Source organism: Numenius arquata, chromosome 31, assembly GCF_964106895.1.
Source record: "Numenius arquata chromosome 31, bNumArq3.hap1.1, whole genome shotgun sequence".
Lineage (NCBI taxonomy): Eukaryota > Metazoa > Chordata > Aves > Charadriiformes > Scolopacidae > Numenius > Numenius arquata.
Window position 1 is genome coordinate 1,234,738 of NC_133606.1, and position 16,394 is coordinate 1,251,131.

Below are 16,394 nucleotides of genomic sequence, written 5' to 3' on the forward strand. Positions count from 1 at the left end.
AGACACACACACACACTCACAACCTTTCATCCATTCTTCCGCCTCTCCGTCCAGGCAACCAATCAACCAAGCAGCCAGCCAGCCATTCTTCGGTCATCCCACTACACATATAGTATTCCATCCTTCCATCCCCGCACCAATCCCTACATACACCCACTCAACCACCCATCCAAAGCCCATCCATCCACCCAATCCTGCCTCCGTACAACCATTCAGTGAAATTCAGTGAAATCCAAACCGTAAGTGCAGCTCTGAAACTGCTAAAATCCCATCCACATTCCATCCTTTCAGAAATCCCACAAGCTACCCACGCTTCCCCTAATTCAGCCAGCCATCATGCCATCAAGACACCCTTCCATACAACCATCTACTTCTCTCTTCACCCATTCAAGCAATGAAGTGCCCTTCTGTCTCTCCACCCATCCATCCATCCATCCATCCATATCTCTGCCCATGCCTCGGTCCCTCTGTCCATCTGGCCGTCCCTCCAACACTCCACCCTTGCATGCTCCTATCCCTCCCACCATCATCACTCAAGAGACATTCCCAGCGGCAAAAAGGACAAACACACCCAGGACCAAGCTCCTGCCCCACACCAAACCCACTTCCAAAGGGGACAGAGCTGGGCCTCTAACATGACCTCACCTGTGACGGCGTCCGTGGAGATGGGGCCCAGACGTTTCCGACCCCACACCCCGTACAGGTTGAACTTGTAGCGCCGGGACGGGGACAGCCCAGGCACGGTCACCGTGCGCAAACCACCGTCCACGGGCAGCACCTGCGGCTGCCCTTGGGCATCCCTGTACTGCACCGTGAAGGAGTCAAAGGTGCCCTCGGCGACGCTCCACTCCAGCTGGACGGACTCGGGGGTCACCTGGGAGGCCCTGAGCTCGCCCAGGATCGGCTGCGACGGTGGCTCTTCCTCTGGCTCGGCCGCACCTGCAACACAGAGGGCACAATGCAGAGCAGCAACATCTACACCTCCGTCCATCTATCCGTCCATCTATTCATCCACCTTCGTGCACCTCTCTATCGATCCTACCGTCCATCATAGCACCCCTCTCTCCACGGACCCTTCACCATCCAACAGTCCTTCAATCCACACTTCCATTCGACCACCCAACCAACCAGACACTCCTTCATCCCTCCAAACAGCCAGCCAGCCAGCCAGCCCGCCCAACATCCAACCACACAACCACCCACCTACCCATTTGTCCACTCAACTCCATGTCCACACAACCAGCCAATGACTTTATCAGGTCAAAGACACACACACACACTCACAACCTTTCATCCATTCTTCCGCCTCTCCGTCCAGGCAACCAATCAACCAAGCAGCCAGCCAGCCATTCTTCGGTCATCCCACTACACATATAGTATTCCATCCTTCCATCCCCGCACCAATCCCTACATACACCCACTCAACCACCCATCCAAAGCCCATCCATCCACCCAATCCTGCCTCCGTACAACCATTCAGTGAAATTCAGTGAAATCCAAACCGTAAGTCCAGCTCTGAAACTGCTAAAATCCCATCCACGTTCCATCCTTTCAGAAATCCCACAAGCTACCCACGCTTCCCCTAATTCAGCCAGCCATCATGCCATCAAGACACCCTTCCATACAACCATCTACTTCTCTCTTCACCCATTCAAGCAATGAAGTGCCCTTCTGTCTCTCCACCCATCCATCCATCCATCCATCCATCCACATCTCTGCCCATGCCTCGGTCCCTCTGTCCATCTGTCCATCCCTCCAACACTCCACCCTTGCATGCTCCTATCCCTCCCACCATCATCACTCAAGAGACATTCCCAGCGGCAAAAAGGACAAACACACCCAGGACCAAGCTCCTGCCCCACACCAAACCCACTTCCAAAGGGAACAGAGCTGGGCCTCTAACATGACCTCACCTGTGACGGCGTCCGTGGAGATGGGGCCCAGACGTTTCCGACCCCACACCCCGTACAGGTTGAACTTGTAGCGCCGGGACGGGGACAGCCCAGGCACGGTCACCGTGCGCAAACCACCGTCCACGGGCAGCACCTGTGGCTGCCCTTGGGCGTCCCTGTACTGCACCGTGAAGGAGTCAAAGGTGCCCTCGGCGACGCTCCACTCCAGCTGGACGGACTCGGGGGTCACCTGGGAGGCCCTGAGCTCGCCCAGGATCGGCTGCGACGGTGGCTCTTCCTCTGGCTCGGCCGCACCTGCAACACAGAGGGCACAATGCAGAGCAGCAACATCTACACCTCCGTCCATCTATCCGTCCATCTATTCATCCACCTTCGTGCACCTCTCTATCGATCCTACCGTCCATCATAGCACCCCTCTCTCCACGGACCCTTCACCATCCAACAGTCCTTCAATCCACACTTCCATTCGACCACCCAACCAACCAGACACTCCTTCATCCCTCCAAACAGCCAGCCAGCCAGCCAGCCCGCCCAACATCCAACCACACAACCACCCACCTACCCATTTGTCCACTCAACTCCATGTCCACACAACCAGCCAATGACTTTATCAGGTCAAAGACACACACACACACACACACACACACACACACACAACCTTTCATCCATTCTTCCGCCTCTCCATCCAGGCAACCAATCAACCAAGCAGCCAGCCAGCCATTCTTCGGTCATCCCACTACACATATAGTATTCCATCCTTCCATCCCCGCACCAATCCCTACATACACCCACTCAACCACCCATCCAAAGCCCATCCATCCACCCAATCCTGCCTCCGTACAACCATTCAGTGAAATTCAGTGAAATCCAAACCGTAAGTGCAGCTCTGAAACTGCTAAAATCCCATCCACGTTCCATCCTTTCAGAAATCCCACAAGCTACCCACGCTTCCCCTAATTCAGCCAGCCATCATGCCATCAAGACACCCTTCCATACAACCATCTACTTCTCTCTTCACCCATTCAAGCAATGAAGTGCCCTTCTGTCTCTCCACCCATCCATCCATCCATCCATCCACATCTCTGCCCATGCCTCGGTCCCTCTGTCCATCTGTCCATCCCTCCAACACTCCACCCTTGCATGCTCCTATCCCTCCCACCATCATCACTCAAGAGACATTCCCAGCGGCAAAAAGGACAAACACACCCAGGACCAAGCTCCTGCCCCACACCAAACCCACTTCCAAAGGGGACAGAGCTGGGCCTCTAACATGACCTCACCTGTGACGGCGTCCGTGGAGATGGGGCCCAGACGTTTCCGACCCCACACCCCGTACAGGTTGAACTTGTAGCGCCGGGACGGGGACAGCCCAGGCACGGTCACCGTGCGCAAACCACCGTCCACGGGCAGCACCTGCGGCTGCCCTTGGGCATCCCTGTACTGCACCGTGAAGGAGTCAAAGGTGCCCTCGGCGACGCTCCACTCCAGCTGGACGGACTCGGGGGTCACCTGGGAGGCCCTGAGCTCGCCCAGGATCGGCTGCGACGGTGGCTCTTCCTCTGGCTCGGCCGCACCTGCAACACAGAGGGCCCAATGCAGAGCAGCAACATCTACACCTCCGTCCATCTATCCGTCCGTCTATTCATCCAACTTCGTGCACCTCTCTATCGATCCTACCGTCCATCATAGCACCCCTCTCTCCACGGACCCTTCACCATCCAACAGTCCTTCAATCCACACTTCCATTCGACCACCCAACCAACCAGACACTCCTTCATCCCTCCAAACAGCCAGCCAGCCAGCCAGCCCGCCCAACATCCAACCACACAACCACCCACCTACCCATTTGTCCACTCAACTCCATGTCCACACAACCAGCCAATGACTTTATCAGGTCAAAGACACACACACACACTCACAACCTTTCATCCATTCTTCCGCCTCTCCGTCCAGGCAACCAATCAACCAAGCAGCCAGCCAGCCATTCTTCGGTCATCCCACTACACATATAGTATTCCATCCTTCCATCCCCGCACCAATCCCTACATACACCCACTCAACCACCCATCCAAAGCCCATCCATCCACCCAATCCTGCCTCCGTACAACCATTCAGTGAAATTCAGTGAAATCCAAACCGTAAGTCCAGCTCTGAAACTGCTAAAATCCCATCCACGTTCCATCCTTTCAGAAATCCCACAAGCTACCCACGCTTCCCCTAATTCAGCCAGCCATCATGCCATCAAGACACCCTTCCATACAACCATCTACTTCTCTCTTCACCCATTCAAGCAATGAAGTGCCCTTCTGTCTCTCCACCCATCCATCCATCCATCCATCCATATCTCTGCCCATGCCTCGGTCCCTCTGTCCATCTGGCCGTCCCTCCAACACTCCACCCTTGCATGCTCCTATCCCTCCCACCATCATCACTCAAGAGACATTCCCAGCGGCAAAAAGGACAAACACACCCAGGACCAAGCTCCTGCCCCACACCAAACCCACTTCCAAAGGGGACAGAGCTGGGCCTCTAACATGACCTCACCTGTGACGGCGTCCGTGGAGATGGGGCCCAGACGTTTCCGACCCCACACCCCGTACAGGTTGAACTTGTAGCGCCGGGACGGGGACAGCCCAGGCACGGTCACCGTGCGCAAACCACCGTCCACGGGCAGCACCTGCGGCTGCCCTTGGGCATCCCTGTACTGCACCGTGAAGGAGTCAAAGGTGCCCTCGGCGACACTCCACTCCAGCTGGACGGACTCGGGGGTCACCTGGGAGGCCCTGAGCTCGCCCAGGATCGGCTGCGACGGTGGCTCTTCCTCTGGCTCGGCCGCACCTGCAACACAGAGGGCCCAATGCAGAGCAGCAACATCTACACCTCCGTCCATCTATCCGTCCGTCTATTCATCCAACTTCGTGCACCTCTCTATCGATCCTACCGTCCATCATAGCACCCCTCTCTCCACGGACCCTTCACCATCCAACAGTCCTTCAATCCACACTTCCATTCGACCACCCAACCAACCAGACACTCCTTCATCCCTCCAAACAGCCAGCCAGCCAGCCAGCCCGCCCAACATCCAACCACACAACCACCCACCTACCCATTTGTCCACTCAACTCCATGTCCACACAACCAGCCAATGACTTTATCAGGTCAAAGACACACACACACACTCACAACCTTTCATCCATTCTTCCGCCTCTCCGTCCAGGCAACCAATCAACCAAGCAGCCAGCCAGCCATTCTTCGGTCATCCCACTACACATATAGTATTCCATCCTTCCATCCCCGCACCAATCCCTACATACACCCACTCAACCACCCATCCAAAGCCCATCCATCCACCCAATCCTGCCTCCGTACAACCATTCAGTGAAATTCAGTGAAATCCAAACCGTAAGTGCAGCTCTGAAACTGCTAAAATCCCATCCACATTCCATCCTTTCAGAAATCCCACAAGCTACCCACGCTTCCCCTAATTCAGCCAGCCATCATGCCATCAAGACACCCTTCCATACAACCATCTACTTCTCTCTTCACCCATTCAAGCAATGAAGTGCCCTTCTGTCTCTCCACCCATCCATCCATCCATCCATCCATATCTCTGCCCATGCCTCGGTCCCTCTGTCCATCTGTCCATCCCTCCAACACTCCACCCTTGCATGCTCCTATCCCTCCCACCATCATCACTCAAGAGACATTCCCAGCGGCAAAAAGGACAAACACACCCAGGACCAAGCTCCTGCCCCACACCAAACCCACTTCCAAAGGGGACAGAGCTGGGCCTCTAACATGACCTCACCTGTGACGGCGTCCGTGGAGATGGGGCCCAGACGTTTCCGACCCCACACCCCGTACAGGTTGAACTTGTAGCGCCGGGACGGGGACAGCCCAGGCACGGTCACCGTGCGCAAACCACCGTCCACGGGCAGCACCTGCGGCTGCCCTTGGGCATCCCTGTACTGCACCGTGAAGGAGTCAAAGGTGCCCTCGGCGACGCTCCACTCCAGCTGGACGGACTCGGGGGTCACCTGGGAGGCCCTGAGCTCGCCCAGGATCGGCTGCGACGGTGGCTCTTCCTCTGGCTCGGCCGCACCTGCAACACAGAGGGCACAATGCAGAGCAGCAACATCTACACCTCCGTCCATCTATCCGTCCATCTATTCATCCAACTTCGTGCACCTCTCTATCGATCCTACCGTCCATCATAGCACCCCTCTCTCCACGGACCCTTCACCATCCAACAGTCCTTCAATCCACACTTCCATTCGACCACCCAACCAACCAGACACTCCTTCATCCCTCCAAACAGCCAGCCAGCCAGCCAGCCCGCCCAACATCCAACCACACAACCACCCACCTACCCATTTGTCCACTCAACTCCATGTCCACACAACCAGCCAATGACTTTATCAGGTCAAAGACACACACACACACTCACAACCTTTCATCCATTCTTCCGCCTCTCCGTCCAGGCAACCAATCAACCAAGCAGCCAGCCAGCCATTCTTCGGTCATCCCACTACACATATAGTATTCCATCCTTCCATCCCCGCACCAATCCCTACATACACCCACTCAACCACCCATCCAAAGCCCATCCATCCACCCAATCCTGCCTCCGTACAACCATTCAGTGAAATTCAGTGAAATCCAAACCGTAAGTCCAGCTCTGAAACTGCTAAAATCCCATCCACGTTCCATCCTTTCAGAAATCCCACAAGCTACCCACGCTTCCCCTAATTCAGCCAGCCATCATGCCATCAAGACACCCTTCCATACAACCATCTACTTCTCTCTTCACCCATTCAAGCAATGAAGTGCCCTTCTGTCTCTCCACCCATCCATCCATCCATCCATCCATATCTCTGCCCATGCCTCGGTCCCTCTGTCCATCTGGCCGTCCCTCCAACACTCCACCCTTGCATGCTCCTATCCCTCCCACCATCATCACTCAAGAGACATTCCCAGCGGCAAAAAGGACAAACACACCCAGGACCAAGCTCCTGCCCCACACCAAACCCACTTCCAAAGGGGACAGAGCTGGGCCTCTAACATGACCTCACCTGTGACGGCGTCCGTGGAGATGGGGCCCAGACGTTTCCGACCCCACACCCCGTACAGGTTGAACTTGTAGCGCCGGGACGGGGACAGCCCAGGCACGGTCACCGTGCGCAAACCACCGTCCACGGGCAGCACCTGCGGCTGCCCTTGGGCATCCCTGTACTGCACCGTGAAGGAGTCAAAGGTGCCCTCGGCGACGCTCCACTCCAGCTGGACGGACTCGGGGGTCACCTGGGAGGCCCTGAGCTCGCCCAGGATCGGCTGCGACGGTGGCTCTTCCTCTGGCTCGGCCGCACCTGCAACACAGAGGGCCCAATGCAGAGCAGCAACATCTACACCTCCGTCCATCTATCCGTCCGTCTATTCATCCAACTTCGTGCACCTCTCTATCGATCCTACCGTCCATCATAGCACCCCTCTCTCCACGGACCCTTCACCATCCAACAGTCCTTCAATCCACACTTCCATTCGACCACCCAACCAACCAGACACTCCTTCATCCCTCCAAACAGCCAGCCAGCCAGCCAGCCCGCCCAACATCCAACCACACAACCACCCACCTACCCATTTGTCCACTCAACTCCATGTCCACACAACCAGCCAATGACTTTATCAGGTCTAAGACACACACACACACTCACAACCTTTCATCCATTCTTCCGCCTCTCCGTCCAGGCAACCAATCAACCAAGCAGCCAGCCAGCCATTCTTCGGTCATCCCACTACACATATAGTATTCCATCCTTCCATCCCCGCACCAATCCCTACATACACCCACTCAACCACCCATCCAAAGCCCATCCATCCACCCAATCCTGCCTCCGTACAACCATTCAGTGAAATTCAGTGAAATCCAAACCGTAAGTGCAGCTCTGAAACTGCTAAAATCCCATCCACATTCCATCCTTTCAGAAATCCCACAAGCTACCCACGCTTCCCCTAATTCAGCCAGCCATCATGCCATCAAGACACCCTTCCATACAACCATCTACTTCTCTCTTCACCCATTCAAGCAATGAAGTGCCCTTCTGTCTCTCCACCCATCCATCCATCCATCCATCCATATCTCTGCCCATGCCTCGGTCCCTCTGTCCATCTGGCCGTCCCTCCAACACTCCACCCTTGCATGCTCCTATCCCTCCCACCATCATCACTCAAGAGACATTCCCAGCGGCAAAAAGGACAAACACACCCAGGACCAAGCTCCTGCCCCACACCAAACCCACTTCCAAAGGGGACAGAGCTGGGCCTCTAACATGACCTCACCTGTGACGGCGTCCGTGGAGATGGGGCCCAGACGTTTCCGACCCCACACCCCGTACAGGTTGAACTTGTAGCGCCGGGACGGGGACAGCCCAGGCACGGTCACCGTGCGCAAACCACCGTCCACGGGCAGCACCTGCGGCTGCCCTTGGGCGTCCCTGTACTGCACCGTGAAGGAGTCAAAGGTGCCCTCGGCGACGCTCCACTCCAGCTGGACGGACTCGGGGGTCACCTGGGAGGCCCTGAGCTCGCCCAGGATCGGCTGCGACGGTGGCTCTTCCTCTGGCTCGGCCGCACCTGCAACACAGAGGGCCCAATGCAGAGCAGCAACATCTACACCTCCGTCCATCTATCCGTCCATCTATTCATCCACCTTCGTGCACCTCTCTATCGATCCTACCGTCCATCATAGCACCCCTCTCTCCACGGACCCTTCACCATCCAACAGTCCTTCAATCCACACTTCCATTTGACCACCCAACCAACCAGACACTCCTTCATCCCTCCAAACAGCCAGCCAGCCAGCCAGCCCGCCCAACATCCAACCACACAACCACCCACCTACCCATTTGTCCACTCAACTCCATGTCCACACAACCAGCCAATGACTTTATCAGGTCAAAGACACACACACACACACACACACACACACACACACAACCTTTCATCCATTCTTCCGCCTCTCCATCCAGGCAACCAATCAACCAAGCAGCCAGCCAGCCATTCTTCGGTCATCCCACTACACATATAGTATTCCATCCTTCCATCCCCGCACCAATCCCTACATACACCCACTCAACCACCCATCCAAAGCCCATCCATCCACCCAATCCTGCCTCCGTACAACCATTCAGTGAAATTCAGTGAAATCCAAACCGTAAGTGCAGCTCTGAAACTGCTAAAATCCCATCCACGTTCCATCCTTTCAGAAATCCCACAAGCTACCCACGCTTCCCCTAATTCAGCCAGCCATCATGCCATCAAGACACCCTTCCATACAACCATCTACTTCTCTCTTCACCCATTCAAGCAATGAAGTGCCCTTCTGTCTCTCCACCCATCCATCCATCCATCCATCCATCCACATCTCTGCCCATGCCTCGGTCCCTCTGTCCATCTGTCCATCCCTCCAACACTCCACCCTTGCATGCTCCTATCCCTCCCACCATCATCACTCAAGAGACATTCCCAGCGGCAAAAAGGACAAACACACCCAGGACCAAGCTCCTGCCCCACACCAAACCCACTTCCAAAGGGAACAGAGCTGGGCCTCTAACATGACCTCACCTGTGACGGCGTCCGTGGAGATGGGGCCCAGACGTTTCCGACCCCACACCCCGTACAGGTTGAACTTGTAGCGCCGGGACGGGGACAGCCCAGGCACGGTCACCGTGCGCAAACCACCGTCCACGGGCAGCACCTGTGGCTGCCCTTGGGCGTCCCTGTACTGCACCGTGAAGGAGTCAAAGGTGCCCTCGGCGACGCTCCACTCCAGCTGGACGGACTCGGGGGTCACCTGGGAGGCCCTGAGCTCGCCCAGGATCGGCTGCGACGGTGGCTCTTCCTCTGGCTCGGCCGCACCTGCAACACAGAGGGCACAATGCAGAGCAGCAACATCTACACCTCCGTCCATCTATCCGTCCATCTATTCATCCACCTTCGTGCACCTCTCTATCGATCCTACCGTCCATCATAGCACCCCTCTCTCCACGGACCCTTCACCATCCAACAGTCCTTCAATCCACACTTCCATTCGACCACCCAACCAACCAGACACTCCTTCATCCCTCCAAACAGCCAGCCAGCCAGCCAGCCCGCCCAACATCCAACCACACAACCACCCACCTACCCATTTGTCCACTCAACTCCATGTCCACACAACCAGCCAATGACTTTATCAGGTCAAAGACACACACACACACACACACACACACACACACACACAACCTTTCATCCATTCTTCCGCCTCTCCATCCAGGCAACCAATCAACCAAGCAGCCAGCCAGCCATTCTTCGGTCATCCCACTACACATATAGTATTCCATCCTTCCATCCCCGCACCAATCCCTACATACACCCACTCAACCACCCATCCAAAGCCCATCCATCCACCCAATCCTGCCTCCGTACAACCATTCAGTGAAATTCAGTGAAATCCAAACCGTAAGTGCAGCTCTGAAACTGCTAAAATCCCATCCACGTTCCATCCTTTCAGAAATCCCACAAGCTACCCACGCTTCCCCTAATTCAGCCAGCCATCATGCCATCAAGACACCCTTCCATACAACCATCTACTTCTCTCTTCACCCATTCAAGCAATGAAGTGCCCTTCTGTCTCTCCACCCATCCATCCATCCATCCATCCACATCTCTGCCCATGCCTCGGTCCCTCTGTCCATCTGTCCATCCCTCCAACACTCCACCCTTGCATGCTCCTATCCCTCCCACCATCATCACTCAAGAGACATTCCCAGCGGCAAAAAGGACAAACACACCCAGGACCAAGCTCCTGCCCCACACCAAACCCACTTCCAAAGGGAACAGAGCTGGGCCTCTAACATGACCTCACCTGTGACAGCATCCGTGGAGATGGGGCCCAGACGTTTCCGACCCCACACCCCGTACAGGTTGAACTTGTAGCGCCGGGACGGGGACAGCCCAGGCACGGTCACCGTGCGCAAACCACCGTCCACGGGCAGCACCTGCGGCTGCCCTTGGGCGTCCCTGTACTGCACCGTGAAGGAGTCAAAGGTGCCCTCGGCGACGCTCCACTCCAGCTGGACGGACTCGGGGGTCACCTGGGAGGCCCTGAGCTCGTCCAGGATCGGCTGCGACGGTGGCTCTTCCTCTGGCTCGGCCGCACCTGCAACACAGAGGGCACAATGCAGAGCAGCAACATCTACACCTCCGTCCATCTATCCGTCCATCTATTCATCCACCTTCGTGCACCTCTCTATCGATCCTACCGTCCATCATAGCACCCCTCTCTCCACGGACCCTTCACCATCCAACAGTCCTTCAATCCACACTTCCATTTGACCACCCAACCAACCAGACACTCCTTCATCCCTCCAAACAGCCAGCCAGCCAGCCAGCCCGCCCAACATCCAACCACACAACCACCCACCTACCCATTTGTCCACTCAACTCCATGTCCACACAACCAGCCAATGACTTTATCAGGTCAAAGACACACACACACACACACACACACACACACACACACAACCTTTCATCCATTCTTCCGCCTCTCCATCCAGGCAACCAATCAACCAAGCAGCCAGCCAGCCATTCTTCGGTCATCCCACTACACATATAGTATTCCATCCTTCCATCCCCGCACCAATCCCTACATACACCCACTCAACCACCCATCCAAAGCCCATCCATCCACCCAATCCTGCCTCCGTACAACCATTCAGTGAAATTCAGTGAAATCCAAACCGTAAGTGCAGCTCTGAAACTGCTAAAATCCCATCCACGTTCCATCCTTTCAGAAATCCCACAAGCTACCCACGCTTCCCCTAATTCAGCCAGCCATCATGCCATCAAGACACCCTTCCATACAACCATCTACTTCTCTCTTCACCCATTCAAGCAATGAAGTGCCCTTCTGTCTCTCCACCCATCCATCCATCCATCCATCCACATCTCTGCCCATGCCTCGGTCCCTCTGTCCATCTGGCTGTCCCTCCAACACTCCACCCTTGCATGCTCCTATCCCTCCCACCATCATCACTCAAGAGACATTCCCAGCGGCAAAAAGGACAAACACACCCAGGACCAAGCTCCTGCCCCACACCAAACCCACTTCCAAAGGGGACAGAGCTGGGCCTCTAACATGACCTCACCTGTGACGGCATCCGTGGAGATGGGGCCCAGACGTTTCCGACCCCACACCCCGTACAGGTTGAACTTGTAGCGCCGGGACGGGGACAGCCCAGGCACGGTCACCGTGCGCAAACCACCGTCCACGGGCAGCACCTGCGGCTGCCCTTGGGCATCCCTGTACTGCACCGTGAAGGAGTCAAAGGTGCCCTCGGCGACGCTCCACTCCAGCTGGACGGACTCGGGGGTCACCTGGGAGGCCCTGAGCTCGCCCAGGATCGGCTGCGACGGTGGCTCTTCCTCTGGCTCGGCCGCACCTGCAACACAGAGGGCCCAATGCAGAGCAGCAACATCTACACCTCCGTCCATCTATCCGTCCATCTATTCATCCACCTTCGTGCACCTCTCTATCGATCCTACCGTCCATCATAGCACCCCTCTCTCCACGGACCCTTCACCATCCAACAGTCCTTCAATCCACACTTCCATTCGACCACCCAACCAACCAGACACTCCTTCATCCCTCCAAACAGCCAGCCAGCCAGCCAGCCCGCCCAACATCCAACCACACAACCACCCACCTACCCATTTGTCCACTCAACTCCATGTCCACACAACCAGCCAATGACTTTATCAGGTCAAAGACACACACACACACTCACAACCTTTCATCCATTCTTCCGCCTCTCCGTCCAGGCAACCAATCAACCAAGCAGCCAGCCAGCCATTCTTCGGTCATCCCACTACACATATAGTATTCCATCCTTCCATCCCCGCACCAATCCCTACATACACCCACTCAACCACCCATCCAAAGCCCATCCATCCACCCAATCCTGCCTCCGTACAACCATTCAGTGAAATTCAGTGAAATCCAAACCGTAAGTCCAGCTCTGAAACTGCTAAAATCCCATCCACGTTCCATCCTTTCAGAAATCCCACAAGCTACCCACGCTTCCCCTAATTCAGCCAGCCATCATGCCATCAAGACACCCTTCCATACAACCATCTACTTCTCTCTTCACCCATTCAAGCAATGAAGTGCCCTTCTGTCTCTCCACCTATCCATCCATCCATCCATCCATCCACATCTCTGCCCATGCCTCGGTCCCTCTGTCCATCTGGCCGCCCCTCCAACACTCCACCCTTGCATGCTCCTATCCCTCCCACCATCATCACTCAAGAGACATTCCCAGCGGCAAAAAGGACAAACACACCCAGGACCAAGCTCCTGCCCCACACCAAACCCACTTCCAAAGGGGACAGAGCTGGGCCTCTAACATGACCTCACCTGTGACGGCGTCCGTGGAGATGGGGCCCAGACGTTTCTGACCCCACACCCCGTACAGGTTGAACTTGTAGCGCCGGGACGGGGACAGCCCAGGCACGGTCACCGTGCGCAAACCACCGTCCACGGGCAGCACCTGCGGCTGCCCTTGGGCATCCCTGTACTGCACCGTGAAGGAGTCAAAGGTGCCCTCGGCGACGCTCCACTCCAGCTGGACGGACTCGGGGGTCACCTGGGAGGCCCTGAGCTCGTCCAGGATCGGCTGCGACGGTGGCTCTTCCTCTGGCTCGGCCGCACCTGCAACACAGAGGGCACAATGCAGAGCAGCAACATCTACACCTCCGTCCATCTATCCGTCCGTCTATTCATCCACCTTCGTGCACCTCTCTATCGATCCTACCGTCCATCATAGCACCCCTCTCTCCACGGACCCTTCACCATCCAACAGTGAAGTCCTTCAATCCACACTTCCATTCGACCACCCAAACAACCAGACACTCCTTCATCCCTCCAAACAGCCAGCCAGCCAGCCAGCCCGCCCAACATCCAACCACACAACCACCCACCTACCCATTTGTCCACTCAACTCCATGTCCACACAACCAGCCAATGACTTTATCAGGTCAAAGACACACACACACACTCACAACCTTTCATCCATTCTTCCGCCTCTCCGTCCAGGCAACCAATCAACCAAGCAGCCAGCCAGCCATTCTTCGGTCATCCCACTACACATATAGTATTCCATCCTTCCATCCCCGCACCAATCCCTACATACACCCACTCAACCACCCATCCAAAGCCCATCCATCCACCCAATCCTGCCTCCGTACAACCATTCAGTGAAATTCAGTGAAATCCAAACCGTAAGTCCAGCTCTGAAACTGCTAAAATCCCATCCACGTTCCATCCTTTCAGAAATCCCACAAGCTACCCACGCTTCCCCTAATTCAGCCAGCCATCATGCCATCAAGACACCCTTCCATACAACCATCTACTTCTCTCTTCACCCATTCAAGCAATGAAGTGCCCTTCTGTCTCTCCACCCATCCATCCATCCATCCATCCACATCTCTGCCCATGCCTCGGTCCCTCTGTCCATCTGTCCATCCCTCCAACACTCCACCCTTGCATGCTCCTATCCCTCCCACCATCATCACTCAAGAGACATTCCCAGCGGCAAAAAGGACAAACACACCCAGGACCAAGCTCCTGCCCCACACCAAACCCACTTCCAAAGGGAACAGAGCTGGGCCTCTAACATGACCTCACCTGTGACAGCATCCGTGGAGATGGGGCCCAGACGTTTCCGACCCCACACCCCGTACAGGTTGAACTTGTAGCGCCGGGACGGGGACAGCCCAGGCACGGTCACCGTGCGCAAACCACCGTCCACGGGCAGCACCTGCGGCTGCCCTTGGGCATCCCTGTACTGCACCATGAAGGAGTCAAAGGTGCCCTCGGCGACGCTCCACTCCAGCTGGACGGACTCGGGGGTCACCTGGGAGGCCCTGAGCTCGCCCAGGATCGGCTGCGACGGTGGCTCTTCCTCTGGCTCGGCCGCACCTGCAACACAGAGGGCACAATGCAGAGCAGCAACATCTACACCTCCGTCCATCTATCCGTCCATCTATTCATCCACCTTCGTGCACCTCTCTATCGATCCTACCGTCCATCATAGCACCCCTCTCTCCACGGACCCTTCACCATCCAACAGTCCTTCAATCCACACTTCCATTCGACCACCCAACCAACCAGACACTCCTTCATCCCTCCAAACAGCCAGCCAGCCAGCCAGCCCGCCCAACATCCAACCACACAACCACCCACCTACCCATTTGTCCACTCAACTCCATGTCCACACAACCAGCCAATGACTTTATCAGGTCAAAGACACACACACACACACACACACACACACACACACACAACCTTTCATCCATTCTTCCGCCTCTCCGTCCAGGCAACCAATCAACCAAGCAGCCAGCCAGCCATTCTTCGGTCATCCCACTACACATATAGTATTCCATCCTTCCATCCCTGCACCAATCCCTACATACACCCACTCAACCACCCATCCAAAGCCCATCCATCCACCCAATCCTGCCTCCGTACAACCATTCAGTGAAATTCAGTGAAATCCAAACCGTAAGTCCAGCTCTGAAACTGCTAAAATCCCATCCACGTTCCATCCTTTCAGAAATCCCACAAGCTACCCACGCTTCCCCTAATTCAGCCAGCCATCATGCCATCAAGACACCCTTCCATACAACCATCTACTTCTCTCTTCACCCATTCAAGCAATGAAGTGCCCTTCTGTCTCTCCACCCATCCATCCATCCATCCATCCACATCTCTGCCCATGCCTCGGTCCCTCTGTCCATCTGTCCATCCCTCCAACACTCCACCCTTGCATGCTCCTATCCCTCCCACCATCATCACTCAAGAGACATTCCCAGCGGCAAAAAGGACAAACACACCCAGGACCAAGCTCCTGCCCCACACCAAACCCACTTCCAAAGGGAACAGAGCTGGGCCTCTAACATGACCTCACCTGTGACAGCGTCCGTGGAGATGGGGCCCAGACGTTTCCGACCCCACACCCCGTACAGGTTGAACTTGTAGCGCCGGGACGGGGACAGCCCAGGCACGGTCACCGTGCGCAAACCACCGTCCACGGGCAGCACCTGCGGCTGCCCTTGGGCGTCCCTGTACTGCACCGTGAAGGAGTCAAAGGTGCCCTCGGCGACGCTCCACTCCAGCTGGACGGACTCGGGGGTCACCTTGGAGGCCCTGAGCTCGCCCAGGATCGGCTGCGACGGTGGCTCTTCCTCTGGCTCGGCCGCACCTGCAACACAGAGGGCACAATGCAGAGCAGCAACATCTACACCTCCGTCCATCTATCCGTCCATCTATTCATCCACCTTCGTGCACCTCTCTATCGATCCTACCGTCCATCATAGCACCCCTCTCTCCACGGACCCTTCACCATCCAACAGTCCTTCAATCCACACTTCCATTCGACCACCCAA

At 56.1% G+C, this 16,394-nt stretch overlaps 1 protein-coding gene across 1 annotated transcript in view; it reads right to left on the minus strand.

Annotated features, from left to right (window-relative positions):
• The window catches only part of TNXB (tenascin XB), a 43,139-nt gene that overhangs the window by 14,116 nt on the left and 12,629 nt on the right, over window positions 1-16,394 (minus strand). Inside the window, exons 9-21 of the mRNA XM_074165088.1 lie at window positions 15,917-16,199; window positions 14,635-14,928; window positions 13,361-13,659; window positions 12,098-12,380; window positions 10,816-11,109; window positions 9,529-9,827; window positions 8,250-8,532; window positions 6,986-7,279; window positions 5,722-6,015; window positions 4,453-4,751; window positions 3,194-3,476; window positions 1,914-2,207; window positions 641-939 (exon numbers count right to left, since the gene is read on the minus strand). Of these exons, the coding sequence (XP_074021189.1) occupies window positions 641-939; window positions 1,914-2,207; window positions 3,194-3,476; window positions 4,453-4,751; window positions 5,722-6,015; window positions 6,986-7,279; window positions 8,250-8,532; window positions 9,529-9,827; window positions 10,816-11,109; window positions 12,098-12,380; window positions 13,361-13,659; window positions 14,635-14,928; window positions 15,917-16,199 (3,798 nt within the window). The remainder of the gene's footprint in view (window positions 1-640; window positions 940-1,913; window positions 2,208-3,193; window positions 3,477-4,452; window positions 4,752-5,721; window positions 6,016-6,985; window positions 7,280-8,249; window positions 8,533-9,528; window positions 9,828-10,815; window positions 11,110-12,097; window positions 12,381-13,360; window positions 13,660-14,634; window positions 14,929-15,916; window positions 16,200-16,394) is intronic.